General features: G+C 39.9%; 1 protein-coding gene across 1 annotated transcript in view; it reads right to left on the reverse strand.

Annotated features, from left to right (window-relative positions):
* MNAT1 (MNAT1 component of CDK activating kinase) overlaps positions 1-22,073 on the reverse strand; it is a 116,873-nt gene that overhangs the window by 49,020 nt on the left and 45,780 nt on the right. The window contains exons 5-6 of the mRNA XM_005520046.3: positions 19,637-19,777; positions 14,215-14,340 (exon numbers count right to left, since the gene is read on the reverse strand). Of these exons, the coding sequence (XP_005520103.1) occupies positions 14,215-14,340; positions 19,637-19,777 (267 nt within the window). The remainder of the gene's footprint in view (positions 1-14,214; positions 14,341-19,636; positions 19,778-22,073) is intronic.

Below are 22,073 nucleotides of genomic sequence, written 5' to 3' on the forward strand. Positions count from 1 at the left end.
ATTCATCCCTCACATACAGCTAAGTTCTATCTCTTACAATTTCTAAAGACTTTTAAATAAACAGATTGTCTTAATTACACAAATCCCTCTTGCCTCTCACCAATTTTCTGTAATTAAAATTTGCTGTTGTTTACAAAAAGGTAGACATGCCCAGGAAAAAACATGTGTGTGAAGGTGTTTTACATTATTATTAATAAGTAATATTCATACTTCCTGTTACTCTACACAAGGGATTAGTGTTTCCTAGCATACCATTCACTTACAACACTGAAGTATTATTCCACATTGTAGAAACACACATTGCCCTAAAAGGGTCCATTAATTATTTTTTAATGCCATGAAGTTGCTGCAGGATATTAGACTGTCTCCATAAGAAATACACTCCTACGGTAAAATGATGAATGATGGAGTTTGCAGGTTTTTAATTAGATTTCAGAGCAGTAAGAATTTACAAAGTTATTCTCCATGGCCTTAGCTTAATACTTTGTGTGACCTTATGCAAATAATTAAAAAGAGATTCAAGATTCCATTAATCAGAAAATATAAAAGCACAAAAGAATACTGAAAGGGGTAGATTTTATAAACTCAGTGAGTCCACCAAAGTGGTCAGAGTAGTAACCCTCATTCACATCATCCACACTCCTTCAGGTTTTCAAACTGATCCTTCAGCAAAACACATCCTGCTAAGGAAGGGGGAAACCATAACAATAAAAACACCCAGCCTAAGTTGCATTGATATTCCAATCCAAAAATCATGTTGCAACTAGCTACAGTCTCTTGGCATTAACCACAACTGAAGCATTTTGACTGAAGCTCACATTCCCTGATCCAGATCTCGGAGCTCCCCTCAAAAGCTCCCTCCCACCACTGTCAGCTGTCGTGGCCAGTTGACAATGCACACACACATCCCTTCCACTGCAGAAAGAAAGACCTGCTGTGTGTGTCTCTCCCTGTCACCCACCAGCCATGGCAGGTAGGGGTTCTCTATCCCCTTCCTCTCTAAGTGTCAGCTGCTCATTCCTCAGCTTTCCGGCTTCCTTTTCTGCCAGCAAAACCAAAGACAACAGAATGCACAACAGCAAAAACTTCCCTGTGCAAAAAATATAAGAAAACACAGCCTCCTCCCACGTTTCCCAGGTACAGACTGCACTTTCACAGCTCCAGAGCTGCAGGCAGAAGTTTCTCCAAACAGAACATACAGCAGTGGTTCTTACCGTCTAAATTCACTTTCCTCTGTAGGTCCACCTCCACCAGAGTCCACTCCATTTCTAAGTCTGAGGCTACCAGTGAGATGGACTGAAAACAATAGAAGGTGAGCCAGCTGAATTTAACAACAAAGTATCTGCAGTTCTAAAGGAGCTTTCTTCCTTCAGTATTTTTTGAAAAGCTGCAGTTGCTATGTACTTCGCCTCTTCATAAATAAACTAAATAAAAATTTAAGTACAGCTACATTTATGTTTTGCTCTTCATAACAAACAAAATAACCCTGTTCCTTCCAATATTTCATTCAGGATTTAAAAAAATTAAATCCAAAGATTTTTCAGTTAGATGACAGAGAGACAATGCCAATGTTACACTGGGCACCTACAGCTCAAATTGGTTACAATTTAAAAGAAACAAACAGCTAAATGGGTACAACACTCTTCAAGAATATTTATATTACTTTAAAAGTGACACATCTGTTTAATTTTGTATTTCGAATGCACTTAACTATCCAGACACAAAACAGGCTAAAAATTAGCACACAGCAAATGCTGTACACAACACTATCAATGAAACTAAACTGACACAACATTAAGTTTTAATAGAAATTGCACCTTGAGGATTGGGATGGGGGGTTTTACCCCATATTCCAGACAGATTTTTAGAAGTGCCTGATATGAGATAAATTCTTGGCCTAACCCTGTCTAGGTTTCAGATTCTACCTAAACAGGAATTCAATGTGGCATCATCCCACCAAGTGGCAGATTAAGGTGCATAAGTGAAACCAAATGGGTAAAGTCAAAAAAAGGATGAAACTCTCACTGCAATCCCCTTTATGTTCTCCCATTAGTTCTCAAGCCAAGCCCTCTTTTTCTCCCCCATAACAAAAGAAAATCCTAATCATGTTTTCTTGTAAACAACCACAAAGGGGAATGCTTGGTATGCAGGCAAGGCCAAGATAGTGCCACCCCTTCAGAAAGGCAGAAAATTCTTCAAATATTTACTAATCGATCCTTCCAACTTCGCTTGTCTGAACCCAAAGGGCTATCACAGGGAGCCATTACAAACTGGAATCTATGTGGCTTTTTTGCTTTATGCCAGCCATGTAGCACAGGTACCAAACACAGGTACCAAACACAGGCAGCCCCAGCCCCGGAGTGCCTAAGGATGGTGAGGATGAAGTGCCCACATCCCACCCCTTCAGATCTGTCAGCACTTCCCCACAGCCCAGACCAGCAGCTCCTGGTTACTGGAGCACTGTCTCTGACTGACTTGCAGAGGATCACGTTTCTGTGCTCTCTCTATGCCTTGGAGAAGGGAATGATGCTCTATTTATTTATGCCTCTCTTTCAAGAGATGAAACAGGAGAATGGGCCTCAGACCTAAATATATATATATACGCTGCTTTCCTCCTGTGAACAGCCCTCACTTTTAACTTGTTCCTCCCTCCAAACTACTTACCTTTCCAAAGTCCTCCAATTCCACATGCACCACCTTTAAATGTACCAGCTGTGTCCTGCAGGATCTACCTCACTTGCCCAGAATAATACAAGGATCATTATTCTTACATAAAACCACCATTTCATTTTCTACTAATCATGGCAAATGTTGCAAGTTCCAGTCTCCTGGCCCCCATCCAGCTAATTTAGATAGATGGTTCCACATGTGCTCTCTGTCCTTCCATTTCCTGCCCATACCAAGGCACACATTTGTCTAAGTGAGTCAAAGCAGCTTTCTCTGTAGTCACAATATTCTTTAGTACTTTATATTTTAAAAAAGAAGCCTGCATAAAACACAGCCTATTACCATGCTGTTACTGACTTTGCAAGAGACACAGGATTTTACTGCTTTGCAACACATTCATGGAGTGTAATGGGTCCCAAGCTACACTCGAGCCTTGCATTTCCCCCAAATACAGAAGTTATCTGTGCAGCAACTGTGTTCAGGCAAAGCAAAACAATCAACTAAACTAGTCAATTCTCTACTTCAATATACTCCATTATCCATGATTTTTGCCCTTAAAATAAAAACTTCAACAAACTCAAAATATTAAGAGGAATGAGGATAAGCCAAACTTCCAGAGACCACAGCACTTCTTCATTAAGGTAATTTGTTTCCTTACTAGTCAATGCTATTAATATTCCTTTCCAGAGACAATCACTACACATATATGGGGACATCCACCTTTTGATGTCCAACACCAACTGCCTCAAACAATATTCCTTCTTCTCATCCTCTGCACCTGAACAAACATTTTTAAGGAAAATTACTTTTGAAGTCTCCCTACAAAACATTGTCTCTTTGATCCAACTATCTCTTTCTTCAAGCACCCTAGGATGATACAGATGCACCTTGGATGGCAATGGTGACTGTTGAAAACTAGAGCCCTCAAGAGTTCCTTTGAAATACATCTTAACTTTTAAATGAATTTTTGATTTACAAATGTGCCCTATGAAAGCTCAAAATTTGAATTCTCAAGACCCTGTAGCAAACATTCATCTATTTGCTGTGTGCACTTACGCAAGAGCTGAAGTGCAGAAAAGGTGGCACATGCACAAATGCGCAGCACAGCCCCAACCAACACGCTGGTGATTTTTTATTTTGTAAGAAATCAATATATTAGTAATTAATTTATCAGTAAGGCTGATAATTATATTTTTTTAAAAAAACCTGAAGATGCTGCAGGAAACAAGTCCTGCCTGTTCGCTCCTGCCTACAGCCAGTACCGTGGTTAGCACACGTGTGTGGGTGTCACATTGGGAGCCACACAAGTGCACACACACCACCCCAGCTGACCTTAGAGACTGGGATTCTTACACAGGAACTGATTATGATGGATGAGTACCAGAATCCCCAAGTCCCCAAATCTTTCTATCACAGAACTCTCCTCTAATTCCCAAGTTTGTGCAGAAACCACTCAGGCTACAAACTCCCATCCCACTCACACCCAGCTTTCTGCCAAATCTGGCCCAAATCTCCCCCCTCCGAGTGATGGTGCCACATCCCCCACACGTTCTCCCTAAAGCACCTCAACATCCAAGTCCCCACATCCTCCTCTATCCATCTCCTCTGCTGCCTTGTGCTTCCCCACCCCTAGCAGCCCTGATTCCATTGCTCCAGCACGGCACCATTGCTGCTGCCAGCACTTGTTACTGATTGCCCTGCCATATTTCTTCCAGAAACTGCCTCCCACTATGAACATCCCTCGTCCTCCTCTTGGCTCTCCTTGTATGACCAAGTATGCCAAGAATTTCAGAAAAGCCGGTTGTAGGCTGTGCTTACCCAAAATTTGTCTGAAGGTGGCCCTGAGAACCAGGAACGAAGAAAATAGAGGCATACGGGAGATCTTTTAACTGTGCTGTGAGATCAACACACTCCACATCAACAAATAGATTCTAGTTCATTGAGAAATGTAATAATCAGGCTGTGAGTTAAGTCTGTACACATGTGCCTTAATAGGCAAGTCTCTCAAAGCAAGACAAACAGACACAGCCCAAGTGAGTGCTGATTCAGAGGAATCTGCAAAGCCATTATCCCTGCTCTGCCATTCCAGGTCACCAGTGTTCCTCCAGGTACACAACAGAGAGGATGAAGGAATGACAGAACTGCTTTGATCAGCAGCAACAGAAGAATGGATTAGAAGACGACATGTGATGTTCTCACAGATGGGGACAACTGCTAAGGAAAAAAAAAGGATCACGGCAGAAAGGTCACACATACTTCTATGCATGCACATATACAAATGTACTACAGCTTCCCTAAATGGCTTCAAATACTTCATTGATTTTACTACAGTTCTCTAAATGTTCTTGCTGCTCTCTTTAAAAAGTCTTCAACTGAATGTCATTTCACATCCAGTCTGTAAGAGTGGAGACAGTCTACCAAACATTTGCAGAAGAAATCAATGTTTTTATTGTTAAATGACAATTAAGGTGCCTGAACTATTTTTTTTTTTAAGACCTAAATTCTAAAATATTTAGTTCTGTCAAGTCTACTTTACATAGTCAACTTCAAGGACATAAGAAGCTCCTACAAAGAGGTAGAGAACAGCCTACTTTTGGCATGCACCTAGGGAGAAAGTGAGCTTGTATCAGGTCAAGGAAACACAGTGAATTTCCAATAAAATGCAAGGGCAGAAAGCGCTACCAGAGGCTGCCAGGAGAATGCAGAGCCCCCCTCTCCAGTGGTTCTTCAGAACAGGTTACAACAGGTCCCTGACACAAAGTACCCCTGGCTCTGCCTCATGGCAAGGGGAAGGACCCCATGACCTCTCAAGACCTCCAACCAGCACCATGATTATACAATTTCACAAGTACCCACTGCAATATTGGCATCACAGCTTCTCTTCTTATTAATTTTTCTTCCATTATTTAAAATTCCACCCTTACAGAGGAACTTTGTCCACTCACATTTTTTGATCATCTCATTCAAGACATAATGTTTATACTCACAATTTTGGACAAGTTATTTCTTTCTGCTTCACTCCAGCATTACTTTCTTATGCATTTACTTTTAAACAGTGCATCAAACAGCACTGTTTAACAACATTTTGCATTTAAAGTGTGGTTCGATAACTTTGCTACACTCATTTAGCACAGACTCTAATATTTAATGTTTATGATGTTTGCGACTCTTGGCCAAAGTACAGCATCAAAAGAGCATGTATGCACTGAATTGTATCTTGTTAAAAAGAACAGCAGCACTGAAAAAAGTTATATTGGAACAATCTATAAATGTGTTTACATTATATGAATGATTTGCTGTTCCTTCACAAGGCATGTAGGAAGTCAGCACTTCTCAAATGTGTAAAGTATTTCCATGTGCTTAAAGCACGATCTTTCCAAAACAAACAATGATTGAGAAATTTTTTATTATTCTTTATTTCCCTGCCAGCTGTTTTTTTTGACTCTCCTCTCAGCCACCTTCTTTCTTTCAGTCAGATCTCTCCTTATTGCTCACAGTAACACCTACTCAAGCAAAGGTACATTCAGAGCTGTAAGACTCAGAAACAGGAGGATCTCAGGCTGATGTAAATGGCATTTTCTTTAGATTACTCCACAACGTGTCTTTGTGCTATCTTAGCTAGTGGCAGGTCTGGCTGCTGCTTGGGATGGAATCTGGGTACCCTACATTAGAGCCTGAAGCCCATTCCCCTGCTGTTCTGTCTCAGTGCCTGCTCCCATACAGGCAAGAAGGCAAATGACAACCTGGCTGATGTCTTCCAGCAGCCTCCTTTTCCCTGTGAGCCTTTTCATGGGACGAGAACATGCTGCATGTCACAGAGGTGTCCTCTGAAAACTGATGGGGAAGAGTCAGGCATGCAAGTAAGCTCTTGGACAACTCCAAAAATCAAACAGGACACTAAAAATCACAAGCAAAACAAAACAAAATGAAAACCCAAACCAACCCAAACAAAAAAAAAATACAACAAAGAAACAACACATAAAAAAAAAAAAAAAAAAGAAATAAAATAATTAGAAAACTTCCTAACCCTAAGAACAGCTCAATTCCAATAGATCTGCTCCACTGCTGGCCACAGACACTTTAACTAGCAAGCAAGCACATTGGTCATGCCATTCACTCCTGTACAATTAACACTGTTGGCACTATTTCATTTACTAAATTCCAGTCATTACAGCTGTGCAAACTTATGGGTCTAATTTGTATTTATACTAATATGTGTACATAAACATGTGCTGCTTTAGCCATGTAAAGGAGCCTTAAAGCAAATGAACAAATATTATTTTAAGAGAGCAGTATCAGAGCCCAACCATAAAAAAGAATCAAGTCAAGCAGTTCTGATTATGTCTGTCCACCAAACAGCTTAATTTCAACTACAGCATATTTCCTAAGGCATTCCAAACTAAAATCCTGCAGAGAGCTATGGGGAGACATAGCACTGCATTTTCAAAATACAGTCTCCTTTTCCAAGAGCATTACTGTGTAAATGAAGGGAGGGGAAATAACAAATACCGTCATTTACTTTGCTTTTTTTCCTCCAGAAACATTTCTTACCAACATAAGGAACAAAATTCATTAAGTCAACATCATGTGCTGAATGTTTATGCACTTTGATATAACAGTAATTACTTAGTAAGGCCAGAACCCAATTAATATTTTAGACTTCAGTCCATGGGCTGGAGTGCACAGGAAGCATTCTGATGATAGATCACTTAAATAAAGTTTATCTGGCATACACTTCAAAACCAAAGTTCAGAAACTCAAAGCACTGTTCGGCATGTACGTGCTTGACTCTTAACAAAACATCTTTATTTAAACAGAGAGCTACAGATTTAGTATGACAAATGTATTTACTGCTGCTAATCATTCTCCATCAAGCTACTCGGAAGTTGCAGTCATATTGTATTTATAAACTTATGAGATTTAAGGGAACAGTAGGTGGGTCACAGGACTGTGGACCACTTTTTAAATCCAGAATGTCAGTCCTAACCTGACATATCACCCAGCATGTTTGATGTCCCTCAGTTTATATATTTGAATTCTATATCCATGTATTGTCAGAAATGGTAGAGATCCAGCAGCCACAATTTATTTTTCCTCTCTTCTTTTCAAAAATAGTATCCTTCTTAGAAAATCAATGCTTATTGTTAAAAGCAAGACACTGTTACTGATGACAAAAATTCAATGCTAAAGCAATATGCTATATACATTCTGACTAGGAATCAGGAAATGGTGCTTAGCAACTGCAGAATCCCACCTGTCCCAGGGCTACAAGCACCCCCTGTGAACCTCTGCTCCAGGGAAGCTGCTTGGCAGGAACACTGCCTCCCTGAGCACCTCCATCCAGAGACACTCTGGAAAGTGCTGTGACTCCCCTGACTGGGGCATTTGGGTTTCCTCTGGAAAGGGATTCTGCTTCGTGGCACTGACACTGAGCCAAAAGAGTCTGAGCTGGCACCACACACAGACACAGAGATACAGAATGCTCAGTGCCACTGGAACTTTTACCTTTATGTGCATGTTGTTTAAACAAATATGTCTTTCCCAAAAGGATCTATATGCCTAAAGACACTAGTTATTTCTGAAAATAGGTGGTGTGATTTTGCTGTGATTCTAAACACCACGAGTTGCACAGAGGGAAATATTCCACCCAGCTGTAAAAGAGAAATGTGCATGGTATGAGCCAAAAGAAGATTAAAAACAAAATACCAATTAAATTCAAACTGGCATTCATCTCAAAGAAATCAATTCCATCTGAAGAGTTTCAGTCTGAAGATAGACCAGCTGAGCTAACAGTGAAGGAAGCCTTGATTGCTTTATTTTATAACTTGAAGCAAAAAGTAAAAGCACACAAAAAAACCCACCACAACCCCTCCTCACACACTGAAACACGCTGCACCAAAACCAACACACCAACCAACCAAACCAGTGCAGTAAGAATTGGCAGAGTAAGGACCCCTCAGGAGCTGCAGAAGAGCTGTAGCCTAAACCACGGTTGTGACATGCACCTCACTTACCTCAGAGTACCTGGCATATGTCTAAGCAACTTTGAAGGAGCTCAATTGATTAAAAAGGTATTTTGACAGACTTTTTTGGGTTTGGAACAGGATTTTGGATAATTGCTCCATGAGCTATAAAAGAAGCAGACTGAAAAACAGGAGCAGCCGCTGAGCAGTTGTTTTCACAGGAAGCAATATTGCAGGAAAACGCAATAATAAAGAACAGTTAATTTGACCTGAGCTGATGAGGTCAATGTTTTAAAAGAAATAGCTCCACATAAAGTAAAATAAGAAGGTTATTTCCCATCAGAATAACGCTGCAAGTGTAACACTGCACAAAATCTCTTCCTTGACACTTGTTATGTGCAGCTTAGTGGTAACACACATTCCTGAGGTGTCCTAGACATCCTGTGTCTGACACAAATCCATTCCTCTGAAATATTGGTTCTATGACTGCTCCCTCCTGCAAGCTCTGGCTGCTCCAGGCTGCACACTGCTCTCCCCAGCATCCAGCTACTAATAACCTGAAACTGCAAGAACTGGAATAAATCTGGGCAATATTCAGAGCCACAAAGTTAAATATAACACCGCTGCTGTGATTTGGACAGGGAAGCAGTAGCTGGAGCAGATATTTCACTCTTAATTCACTGCCATTCAGGGGTGCTGTTGACAGGAGATGGAGCCCAGCTCAGCAGAAGAGCCACGAGCTTAGGAATTCAGTAGGGCTGGATCCTATTCCTTCTTCCTCCACTGCCCTGCTGTCTAATCCTGGGTGAGAACATCCCCTCTGGGCATCTGGATCCCCTCCCTCCCTGACACATCTATTTAAACAGCAAATTCACTGGGGTAGGGACCATCTTGGTAATGATAAAGCATGTACAGCACCCCGCACTAATAGTTCTATTAATAAATATTCCCACTGCTATTAAGTAATAAAACAAAAATGATGGTATGAATTGGAAGGTCATTGATGCATTACATTAATTCTGAGGTATCTGGGTATAAAATGCAAGGCAAACTCTCCCAAGCAGAAGCAAGCTGGGGGACACCTATGTTTTTTTCCAGCATTTTTGGGCTATACAATTAGAGGTAATTAAATTTTTAACTGCATGAGATTACTCCAAGAATACCACCACTGGAGGCTAAATGTCCTGGGAAGCTGGGGGAAGGGAGAAAAGAAACATTACAGAATTGGAAGGAACAGAAAAGGGACAGACAGCCAGCCTGAAATGTGCTGGAGATTGCATGAGCTGAGCCAGTCCAAGGCACTTCAATTTTCTACAAATATGGAAACAGCTGGGCCACAGACTCAAAGATTCCATGTTCCCAGTTCAACAAATTCAATAAGAGTTAAATACATCCATGCTTCTATGCATTTTTAACCACGATGGTGAGGTAAAGCACAGACCTAGGAAAGCCTTCTACAGTTCTATAAACACCAGAGACATAAGAAGGAAACAAAATCCATGTAACACAATTAATTCCTGTTGCATTTGTAAACTGCCATTTCTCTGCAATACATACGAGCATCTCTTTTACACCTTAAAATGAGCTCCACTTTAAAGCTACCTGACAACCAGAAATGACCATTTCATTCACCAAGAAACTGAAAAATGGTTCTCCTACCAGACCTTAGATTTGTTTTACACCTCCTGGCAAACCCTACAAATGCTGGAAACATCACTCATTTCTGACAAACTTTGGTCTTTTTGACAGCTACTGAAGTCTGAGGTACCACAATTGACAGGAAATCTCATTTTTAGCACTACTGCAACAATTAAGATTACTAGAGTTTCTTTTGTGGCTTTATCCTGATTTGATATTAGATTTAATAAGACTTTTTTAAATATTCAGATGTGCTGAAAGTATGTTTCTTAGTATGAGGAGCATGCTAAGGAAAAGAGCCTGGCAGCACTGTCTCCCCCCACCCACAGAGGTAAATCAAACGGATTGATTCGGAATGTAAGCTTTGTGCACAGAGGATAGAATTTACTGACAAAGTTAAAGAGCAGACTACAGAGGAAAAACTGCTTCCACTTGAAAGGAGGAAAAAAAGAATTTCAGGAGAGAAAAAGTAAAGGAGACCCTGTCCCCATGAGCTAATTGTCTGTCTCATGCTATAGGGGATGCTCTTGCTTAGCTTACAAGTGAAAGACATTCCCTCCTCCCCCTGCAAGCAGAGGAACTCACAGCACTAATATGACACCTTAAATGAGCCAACTTCCTTCAGCATTGCCCAGGAGACTAGAATGGACATGCTCCTAACTCAGACACCAAGAAACGCGTCTGATTAGCAGTCGGGCAGAAGAACATCTCTGACCAAGGAAAAACACTCATGTTCAAGCAGAAAAAAAACCCAGTGGATTGCCACAAGTGGCATATTTTCATAGCCTTTGTGTAAACACCAGCTCCAGATCAGCCAGCATCTCAGCTAGTTCTATCTGGCTTCCCTTCTTCTGAAACAAAATTAAGGAAAACACCCATCAGAAAAGGTCAGTGGCCAAACTATTAGGAAAAAATAAAAGGCATGGGGAAGGACATACATAGTAATTCACTAAATGTGCACTGCTAAGCCTCTGAGAGTGGGCACAATCCAGACTTTTCACAGAAATGTACTGAATTTGCAGAACTGTTGTGCCAGAGCATTAATTAGAATTTTATTTCTTACGAAATTCTCAATACTCCCCTACAGCTACCCCCACCAATAGGAGTGGTGTGAACCCCATGGTTTAGAGGGAAACAAAGCCAAAGCAGCTACAAAGAGCACAACAAAAACTCCACCCACTTCACGTGGACACCTACGCAAAATGAGAGGACTGAGCGTCTCAGGTTCTTAGAAAAACACTCAGCCTGGCAAACAAGCATGTCCTAAGGTGAGTGCCAGGTGGGAATTCACCTTACACTGACACTAGAACACACCTTCATGGATCATGTGCAATGAGCAGAACTGCTTCTCACAAAACTAACTCTGCTCCAAAGCCAGCAAATTTGCATTTGATAACTACAGTAACTTTCCAAGCCTGCACCCCAATCCTAATCTGAAAACATCAAGAATTTGATATTTCATTACATTCCAGAGCCAATTTTAACAGTGAGGCCAATTAACCAGCAGAACATTGTGTGAACTTTAGTTCTTATTCATTCCTTCAGTTCCTATTTAGATGGTATTTGTTTAACTAAGGTTACTGGTTCTTGCTACATTAAATGCTGTTCTGCTCAGATTTGGCATGTTCTGTGCTAAGGAGGTACTTGGTGTAAATTGAGTCATACCTGAACCATCTCCTAAACCAGAGGCAGAATGCAGCACACAGAGCAGATCTTTCTGCCTCTGAGTGGACTTTTGTGGCTCTTCTTTGCCTACTTTCTGTTTTTTGCACTCAAAATGCAGCCAGCAGAACTCTGCAGTCCACGACTCTTCCCAATATTGCATTCAGAAGGAGAAGTCCTTTCCTATTTATTGCTGCACTACTCACATACCCAAGGCCCCCCCCACACACATGCTGTGGCTAAGGGTCAAACTGGTTTACTTTCTTAGCTAAACTTCCAAATCCTCTTCCCAGAGCCTGTTATTTACTCCTCTGTTGCTCATTTTGCATTTAGCTGTATCAAAACACATTTCATTCAAATGAGGCCAGTTTGTCAAAGCGACCCTGTAAACTGCCAATTTGCACGTCATCCACAGAAATTCAACATATGCTTCCAAGCACTGAGCTGCCTCCTAGCAGAACACCCACAGAAACATTCCCAGGCTGTGGAACCAACTTCTTCAAAAATTACAAAGTTAGACAGTTCATTCATTTATTGTGCAGAGTATCAATATTGTTTTTATTGTGAAATATAATTTCTGTTTATTTTTTTTTAAATAATGTCATGTAATAAATAAATCAAGCACCTGTAAAGGAAATAAGGAAACATTCATCTTTCTAAACAAAACCCGCAATTTTGTTGGTGTAAAATTTTTGATGCAATCCATTTTCCATAAATAGTAGTCACCAACTCCAAATGCTTCTTTCTATCCTTAACTTTACCGTTTAAAAACATTAATAAAAATAAGTCCAGTTAAACTGTTCTTTTTCAATTTAGGACTAAGATCAGTCAGGGTGAGGTATTTTTTGTTTCCTGGGATTGAACAAATTAAATTATGTGTCTATTCACATTTTCTGAACACTGATGAATTAGCAATTAGTTATCTGGCATGTCCCCTGTTATTCCAAACATTAGGATTTAAATGTCCTGCTGCTGGAAATCTCTTCACCCAAGTCTTTCACCATTCCTGGATGAACTTTACTTAGGGCTGCAGATCTCAAATGTCCACTTCCACATACTGCACTTAATATTAATTTTTAAATGAATTAGAAATACTTCCACTGTCCTCCTCACATACATAAGCCAATCTTCCTTTTCCCACAGAAAGGCCACAGCTTCAAAAAATTTTGACAAATATTTTAAGAGAGAAAAAGGCATTCAGAGAAAGAATTTTTTTAAACAGAACAACAGGCATTTTCTGTCCACTGGCTTTTCTACACAGATTGTGAGACAGAAAATATCTCCCCCACACTGCTGTATTTTAAAAGAAGTAGGAAGAAGATAAATTTACACCACAGGAAAACAAGAAAACAATCCGCACAGCTTTGCAAAAACTTACACTGCTTTTGGAAAAATAAGCTGCAAATGCTTCCACACTGTGAATACTTTGAGAGATAATGAACGCAGCACAAATATGCACGGCAAAAATAAATCAATTACTAATAGGAAACTAGCTTGATGCACAGATTTTTGCTTTGCTGACTTCTTCATTTGTTAAGGAAAGAAGAGTATTGGTTATTTTCAAGACATTCAGTTTACCATTATTAATTCTAAAATACAAAACCTAAAAAAGTACAGAGATTTAAAACAATACAAAGCAGAAAACCAGTAAGGTGCAGAAAAGACCAGCCACTCATGCTCCCACCCCCAGCTTTACATCTATGTGCACAGGCTGGTGTGTATTCGTACCATGTCATGACACAGAACAGGAATGCTGAAAGATCTTCAGCTGCCACCTCAATGGTGACACATTTGCAAAAATACCTGCTGCTTTCTAGAGCCAAATAGCAATGAAAATCTTTAACAACTCCTTAACCTTGGCATCATTTCCTAGATTGTCTGTCTCATACTCACAGATTACTCCAGTGCTCAAAATAAATCTGAAGAAAGTGCAGATAATTTTTGAACTTGCAAAATTTCAACTTTCAGAATTGGTACACAAACGAGAAAAACAATTCAAGGACACCACAACTCCACAGGGAGAGAGGTATAGTTTGTTTTTTGACAACTAAGTAATGAAAATGTTCCATATATTTGTGACGACCCTTCTGGGTGGTTCATCATAATATTTCAGCTAGCAGGGTGATGAAATTCTTCAATTAATTCCTAATTACTTATTCAATTGGAAGAGAACAGTCTATTTCATGTAACATGCAACTCAGGTTTAAATGACCTCTGAATTTCATATGAGGAAATCCTTGATCTTCTGAAAGGCATTAAAAAAATACAAACAAGCAAATCTTACCATTTTGATGCCAGTGGAAAACGTGACTGGTTTGACAGGTTTGGGTTTTTCCAGCTGCATTTCTAGCTGAGTAGATCTGTCCTTATGCTGAGCTAAGAGCAGAGAGGCAGGAAGATCAGAGCTTTCCTGTAAACATATGAGGAATAAATTTGAGCCCAAAACAAGTATTAATTAACACTGATATTCTTCCAAACTGCAAGCTGTAACTGCCAGGCCATCACTAGAACAGCAGAATGCCAAGTATCCTCTCCCTCAGAAACATTTACAGAAAAAGATCGTTTTCTGTAATAAGAAAAAGCTGCAGCAACCCCATAAATCAGAGTAACCTGCAAACAACCATTTTTATAGAATCCACATTAAAGACAATATAACAGGCTCCTTATTCCAACTGGCCAATGCAAGAATATTTATTAAAATAAAAAAAAATTAGAACTTAATCAGAGAAGGAATAATACTGAGTAGTATAACTTGGATCAGATGTTTATCTAAGACACATTCTTTCTACCAATGAACTCAGACCAGTTTGAAATTGTTTCCCATTAGATTTCACCTGAGGCCGTTTGGAAATGATCCTTGCTCTGCTTTGCACAATGGAACTATTGTAAGTGCAACCAACAGCATATTTATTTTCTCCTTCAGCAACTTATTTTTAGGGAAGCTGGCCAATTTTTAAGCATATATATATATATATATATATATATAGATATGTATGTATATGTATGTATATGTATATATAAAAAGTAGTAAAATAAGTAGTTAAGCAAAAGAATTACTTAAACTGTCAGAACAGAATGATTATTAACACACATATATGTAAGTGCATTTTTGAGAGAGTCAGAAAATTATTGGCTAAGTAATTTTCTAAGAGACTAATGTTACTATCCACATGCACACAGAAATCCTTGAGAATTCCTGGCTGTAATTACCATGAAGTTGAGAGCAGGGAAGAAGTGCAGACAGATTCTTCCTGGACTGCTCTAGCACAGTATTTTTTTCTGAAGACCCTCACACGTAACATTTACTTCTGTTTCAAAAAGCCAAGCAAATACTGAACCATGAACTATATTTGTTACCCACAAAACCACAGATTTTATTAACAGGACTGTGATTTTTTAAATTATTCAATTCAAGGCAAGAAGTTGGATGTTTTTAATGCCATAAGATGCCTTATTGTTTTCATGGTACCTAGAAAAATCCTCTGAAGTGATCATGAAGAATAGTCACGTTGTACACTGACTTTTCCTATCACTCTCCATCTTTTTCCCTCTCTATATTTTATTACACTCCTTTTGTCTTACCACTAAAATGCAAGACAAAAGCAGAAAAATCTCACACGACAAGATCTGGTCCAGAATCACGAATACAACAAGTAAGGCACAGGTTCCTACTTGCATTTCTGTGATCAGCTGGGAGGAAGGGAGGGAAGATGCTAAAAACCTAAATTGTAGAGACATCTAATTTCTGTACAACTGGGAGAAAATCTGGACTACAAATGCACTAGTTTAGTGCTTCTTTCAAGTGCTGTACATCTCTAACCAGCAAGCAGCAGCATGTGCTGCCAGCTGTCAGCAGAGGTTAAGGATGTTGAATTCTTTCAATCACCAGATTTAACACGTTGGGGAAGAAGGGAAGAGTGGAAAGCATTCTCTTGTTCATTTTGTCATTCACATTCCTCAAATGCTCACTGCATTTCTAATAAAATGATTCAAGGAAGCCAATTTTTAACCAACTTCTCAAGAGCTCACACAATGATCAGTAACCAGATTACACAACTGTGGGAAACCCACACTGTGCCAGCAAGGCACCACATCCTGATTGTTTGTCCTTTTGAATATGCACAGAACCCTTCTGTTAACTATTAACACACGTGGAAGTTCCAACCCTGTGTTTATCCATACCAGCAATTTTCTGTATGGGAAAACAAACTGTCTACACTATGAACAAAGCTGGTTGTACGCAACAATTTCTGGAAGATTTGTCTCAAAACCCTTGAGGTCCTGGTAAAAGTGTGGATATGACGTCTTTAACGCCTTTGCCTGACTCCAAGCTATGCCACAGTCCAGGGAAAACCTGCTCCTCTGCCACGTGCTGCAATCCCATTGTGCTCATGCCTGGGAAATATGGGCTGTTGAAGAGGAGAGTGCAAGTGCCATGGCACACAAGACATCGAAGAGATCATCTTAGAATCCTCTGCATACATGTGAGGAAGCTTGTACAGTACATAAAAAAATACTTTGATATTTTACTCAGACTGGATTATCCAAGACTACTGAAGGTTTAAAAAAATCCCCAAACAAAAGCCCAAAATAAAACACTCGTATAGCTTTTTCAGCATAAAGTGCATTTGAGACTGCAAGTCTTAATTACAACAGGGTATTTTCCTTTAAAAGTGAGAGTTTTTATTGTAAAAGAGGTGACCTACAATGAAGGTAACATAGAAATTGCCTAATTAGTACTGGGAGGCCAAAAGGACCAAACTGCTTTTCCAGTGGGCTGCAGAGCCTGTGTCCCCCCTGAAGACTTGCTGACCTCTCCAGCACTTCACACTGGCCTTCTCCTCCCTGATTCCAGCCAGGGATGGGTTCATGGAGCCTTGGCCCCAAGGTCCAGCCCTTCCTGCATGAGCCCCTGCACTCCCCAGGCTGGCCAGAAGCCAGGGCCCACTGCACAACATTTTAAATACCAAACATTTCTGTGCCTCTGGACTACCTAAATTATCAGCTCTTTGAGGATGATACAGCATTCTCAAACACTCTTGTACACAACTGAGACCTTTACTCCACGTGAAAGCACCATAAGTAACACATATAATGACTTAGATGATGAGGGAGAAGGAGCACCTCTTTCCATAAGGAAAGGATGAGGGCATTGGGATTGCTCAGCCTAGAAAAGAGAAGGCTTTGGGGTGACCTAACTGTGGCTTTCCAGTACCTGAAGGGAGCTGGAAAGAGATGGAGAGAGACTATTTACAACAGCCTGGAGTGGCAGGACAAGGGGGAATGGCTTCAAGCTGACAGAGGGCAGGTTTAAATTAGACGGTGGACAAGTTCTTTACCAAGGGTGGTGAGGCCCTGGCACAGGTTGCACAGAGAAGCTGTGGATGCCCCAACACTGTGAATGTTCAAGGCCAGGTTGGATGAGGCTTTGAGCAATCTGCTCTAGTGGAAGTTGTCTCTCCCCATGGCAGGGGGTTGGCACTGGATGGTCTCCAAGGACCCTTCTAACCCAAGCATTTCTATGATTCTATGAGATTTGCAGCTGTGTAAGATTTCATCACCAAAGGTAAAATTCATTTCTTGACAAGGAAAACACCCAACATCTCCACTTGTACAACACAAAAAATGTGTCTTAAATTTTTTCTTGCTGCCCAGTGGCCGATGAAAACTTGGAAAAAAAAAATACCAAGATCCATTAGGTCTGGGCTGTAGGATGACCACACCAGGTGATCTGTCCAAAGGAGAAGATTCAAAACCATTGTCAGGTTTCCACCTTCCCCTGCTCTCACAATCCTGCAGACTCAGTGGTAGTAACCACTGGTATCTCTGTAGCCAGAAATTAATCCTTTTTGGTGTAGTACTGAAGCAGCAACTACAGATATAAGATTATTTTTTTAAAGTTAATTCTTTACACTGCTGCTGCTTATGCTTGGCTCTTGCTCATGATCAGTTTCATTTTCAGATTTGCAGCACAGAGTTAGAGGGATTTCAGAGACCATAGGAAATGTTTATTTTAACAACCCCCGGTTTTCTAGAGACTTTGTAAGTCATTATACAAACACTTCAGTGTTGGTTTTATAAACCTTTATTACAAAACAAGTTTTGGCTCAAATTTAAGTTGACACTGCCCCTTCAGAAACAGAGACACAACTTGAAACTGTCCAGTTTCCTCCCTCAGCCTTTAAAAATCACCTTTATGTTGTTTTTAGAATATTAAGATATGTTTTAATAGCTATACATATGCAATCACAGTTAAAAGTACTTATCTTAGTCATGTTTTAAGGCTTATTTGTAGCTATTCTTTCTGCAAGCCACCTGGTGAAGGTTTCCAGTAAAACCAAATGCTGTGTTAGAAACAACTCTGGTCAGTTAGGAGTGTGTCTTAGAGCAGGGTTTTAAAAAGTCAGAAACTCAAAATCCGTATTCTGAGGTATTAAATTCAAATTCACAATGCTGTTTTTACTGATTTATCCACCATTCCTAACTGGGTGGATAAATTGGGTGAACACATTTACCTTTAAGGTGAAAACAGACTGCTGGATGGATACAGCCTTGACCTTTTTTTAAAGAACCTTTCTGCTCATCTCTGCTTTTGTCTACAAAAGGAAAACCAATAACAGGTTGCCAGGAATCCTGGCTTGAAGAAAGGCATCTCTTCAGGAGGCCCTGAAACTCCTAAACTTCACTTAGATCCTCTCTCCATGTCAGTGCCTTCTGTACTGGCCCAAAGAGGAACACTACTTTTTCAGGAGAAGTAGAAAAGCATCTGAATAAGAACTGAGACCATAAAGCAGAAATTAACACTGTGTTAGTGTGAGGTGCACTGTTATAAGACAGAAAACATGATTTAGATATGCCAAGCAGCTTTAAACCACACTGACACAGCTGAACACATATATGCATGCATATGTACTTCACTTTTCTAGTTTCCCGCAAGGTTACACAGACTGTGTGTACACACTGTCCTCATGGGTGTTAAACCTGTGAATGTGTGTGTATGCATGTCTGTACACACACTTGTATTGAAAAAATTGAGACATGAACCTTGTTTAAGTAACACATTTAATGAGTTTCTCTATGCCCACACATTATTGCACTTCAGATATAGAAACAGTAAATTAATTGAGACTACCACGATTTACAAAAGTAGTCTGAGTTTTCCTGTTTGTCTGTACAAGCTTCACGCACTTCAAAAGGAGCAACTTGTACAGGGGAAATTCCAGTAAGAGAACACAACTCACTCAAGGTAAGTAAACTTTTTGTTGTAGTTTTTGCACACAAAGGCACCACCAATCATGCTCTGAATGAGAAAGGGCTGACCAATGCTTGGATAACTCATGAGGTTCCTGTCCCCTGCTCTCCACCATCTCCACTGCAGAGGTGACTGAGTCTAGAAGCACCTCCTGATGACCTCTTCACTTCCACACACCAGCCCATTTCAGCCACTACTCAGAACTGCTTAACAAGCCAACAGTGGTAGAGTCCAATTAAGCCTACAAATCCCAGAAGCATTCTTATTCCAGCCCCTAGCTTATCAAAACCAGAGTGGTTTGTAACATCGAAATAAGTAACAGGTGAGAAAATGAAAACATAAACCACACAAAACAGGGAAACAGGGACAGATCTGTTAATTTCATGTAGTTAGCAGTGATAGAGATGAATGTCAATGCTACTGAGCACTCAAAGCCTATGGTTTTGTTACTCACCAGGTCATCCAGGAGTGCCTGTTTATTCTTCCTTTTTATCATCTGTTGTAGCTGCTCTTCCTTCTGGATGAACAGCCGCCTTTGTTCGCTTTCCTGCCGCTCTACCTCCAGAGCCTCCTCCAGCTCTTCCTGCTCCCGTGTCTGAAAGGGAAATCAGAAATCAGCTCACAGCAGCCCCACAGCTCCACTGCCCCCCAGGGGACCCCGGGCATGCCATGCAAAGGGAAAGCAGAATTTTTAGTGTCTTTTAAAGCAGAATTTTAAGGTGATTACGGATGATTATTCTACCTCCTCATTGTTCAGCGTGAAGTTAAAATTTTTAACTTGCTGCTCACTGGAGTCTGGATCTGACTGCTTACATGTTTGAGAATGGGTTTTCTCTACACTTTCACTCTAAAGTGAGCCCCTCTCAGCTCCCACACATCCAATAACTCAGTGATGTAAGTAGGGTGAACAAAACGATCCCACAATATTGTTCCTGATCATGCCACTCATCAGCTGCATCTTTGCAAAGCACACTCTGTTTATTAGTGCTGTAGAAGAAAAATGAGAAATTAAAAATATGTGAACATTAATAGAGAAGCCTATAACTTTAAGTATTTTAAGCATTAACTGTGAAAATGTCATGTTTTCAGAAAATAAGGAATTCTTCCTATAACCTGATTTATGTGACATGAGATGAAAAGAAAGATTACTAGTACAAAATGTCAAGTTTTTGTTAGAAATCTATTTCTTGGCAAGTCTTTTTTTAACCTGCAAACTATTAGGTAATCTGTACTTGAAAATCACAGTGAAAGAATAAAAAAAACAGAAGAGGGCTCAAGAGACAGAGGAAAATAAGAGGATTAAACTATTCTGTAAATAAGGTGGATCAAAAATATGTCAGTTTGGTTGCAAGAAGGTACAAGGAAAAACATGCAGGAAACATTTTCCAAATCTTCTCCATCAAATATAATAAAGCAAAGGGAGATGCAGTAAAAATGGCAAGATAATTAAAATTTTATAAACTTAAATGGATAATTTATTGATGAAAGGAGTTTCAGCAGAACATCATAGGGGAAAACACTGATCTCTTCTCTGTGGTGCCCAGTGACAAGACTCGAGGGAATGGCCTAACATTGTGACAGGGGAGGTTTAGGTTGGATATATATAAATATATATATAGGATATATAGAGAATATATAGGATATATATGCACCAAGCCTGACAGAGTTCAAGGAGTGTTTTGACAATGCTCTCAGGCACAGGGTGTGACTCTTGGGGGTTGTGCTGTGCAGGGCCAAGAGCTGGACTCAATAATCCTTGTGGGTCCCTTCCAACTCAGCTTATTCTGTGATTCTGTGATCACTGAGGCCAAGACCATAGTAAAGTTTGTTCTAATCAAAGTTATATCATAAAGCACAGCTAACTAATAAAAGCCAGAATATACAAAAAAAAAAAGTCTCTTTACGAGATAGATCAAGCCAGTGGGTCCCAGTGAGGCCCAGCTGCCCCTGGATGCAAGAGCTGACAGATCTCATCACCTGCCACTGAGCCAAAAGAAGCTGCTTCCATTTTGTAACTGGTGCAGTGATACTGATAAAAAACTGGTCACCAACCAGCAACCACCTGGAACTGGGCTCTCTTTGCATTTAATGAAAGGAAAAAAACAAACAAGAAAATCCCCAAACATCTAACTGAGGTTATGTGTGAGAATTAAGGGATTTAGTTAGTTCAGTCAACAGAACTGAGGAGCCCAGGGTACTTTGAGACATTCCAAGGCTCTTCCACATTTATCTCTAAAGACTGCCTGGAATTTGCACTGAAACAGAAGAAAACTTGTAGGGAAGTGTTGACAGACCTAGTCTGAAGAAACAGCCCAGAAAAATTATGGTCTGAAATAAGTAAACTGATAAACAAACCTAAAACAGAGCAGACTACAGGAAAATGGAAGAATTACCATGTGCCAGATCAAATTCTTTCTGAAAGGAAGACCAAATAGAATAGTAAAATAGAAGAAATTAGTTCAATAGGTAGCAAGGGTTGTGTCCAGACTAAAGATAATCTAAACACAGTCCTAATATGTGAAGGAAAAGATGATGACAGTGAAGCCTGGAGTAAAGTCAAGCCTACAAGTGAAGAAGTAAATAGAAAGTAAAATCACGTTTCACCACATTGAGGAAAAGATAATCAAGAAAACATGCACAAACACATCACAGAATTCAGACAAAACTATTTCAAGACTGCACAAAGCAGCAAGTGAAATTAAACATCTAATGATAAAGTAGGAAGCAACAAGTTACCCTATGGCTGCAGAATTGCAAATATTTAAGGGAGAAACACTGGAAAAGCTGTAGTTCGCTCAGGGTGCAAGGTTTTATAAATAAAAAGTGTGTATAAATATCTGTGTATAAAAAAACAATTTATAACTACAAGAACACCAAGATCTTCACTTTTT

Source organism: Pseudopodoces humilis, chromosome 7 (assembly GCF_049639895.1).
Source record: "Pseudopodoces humilis isolate 2021_Gansu_Grassland_sample_001 chromosome 7, ASM4963989v1, whole genome shotgun sequence".
In the NCBI taxonomy this organism is placed as follows: Eukaryota; Metazoa; Chordata; class Aves; order Passeriformes; family Paridae; genus Pseudopodoces; species Pseudopodoces humilis.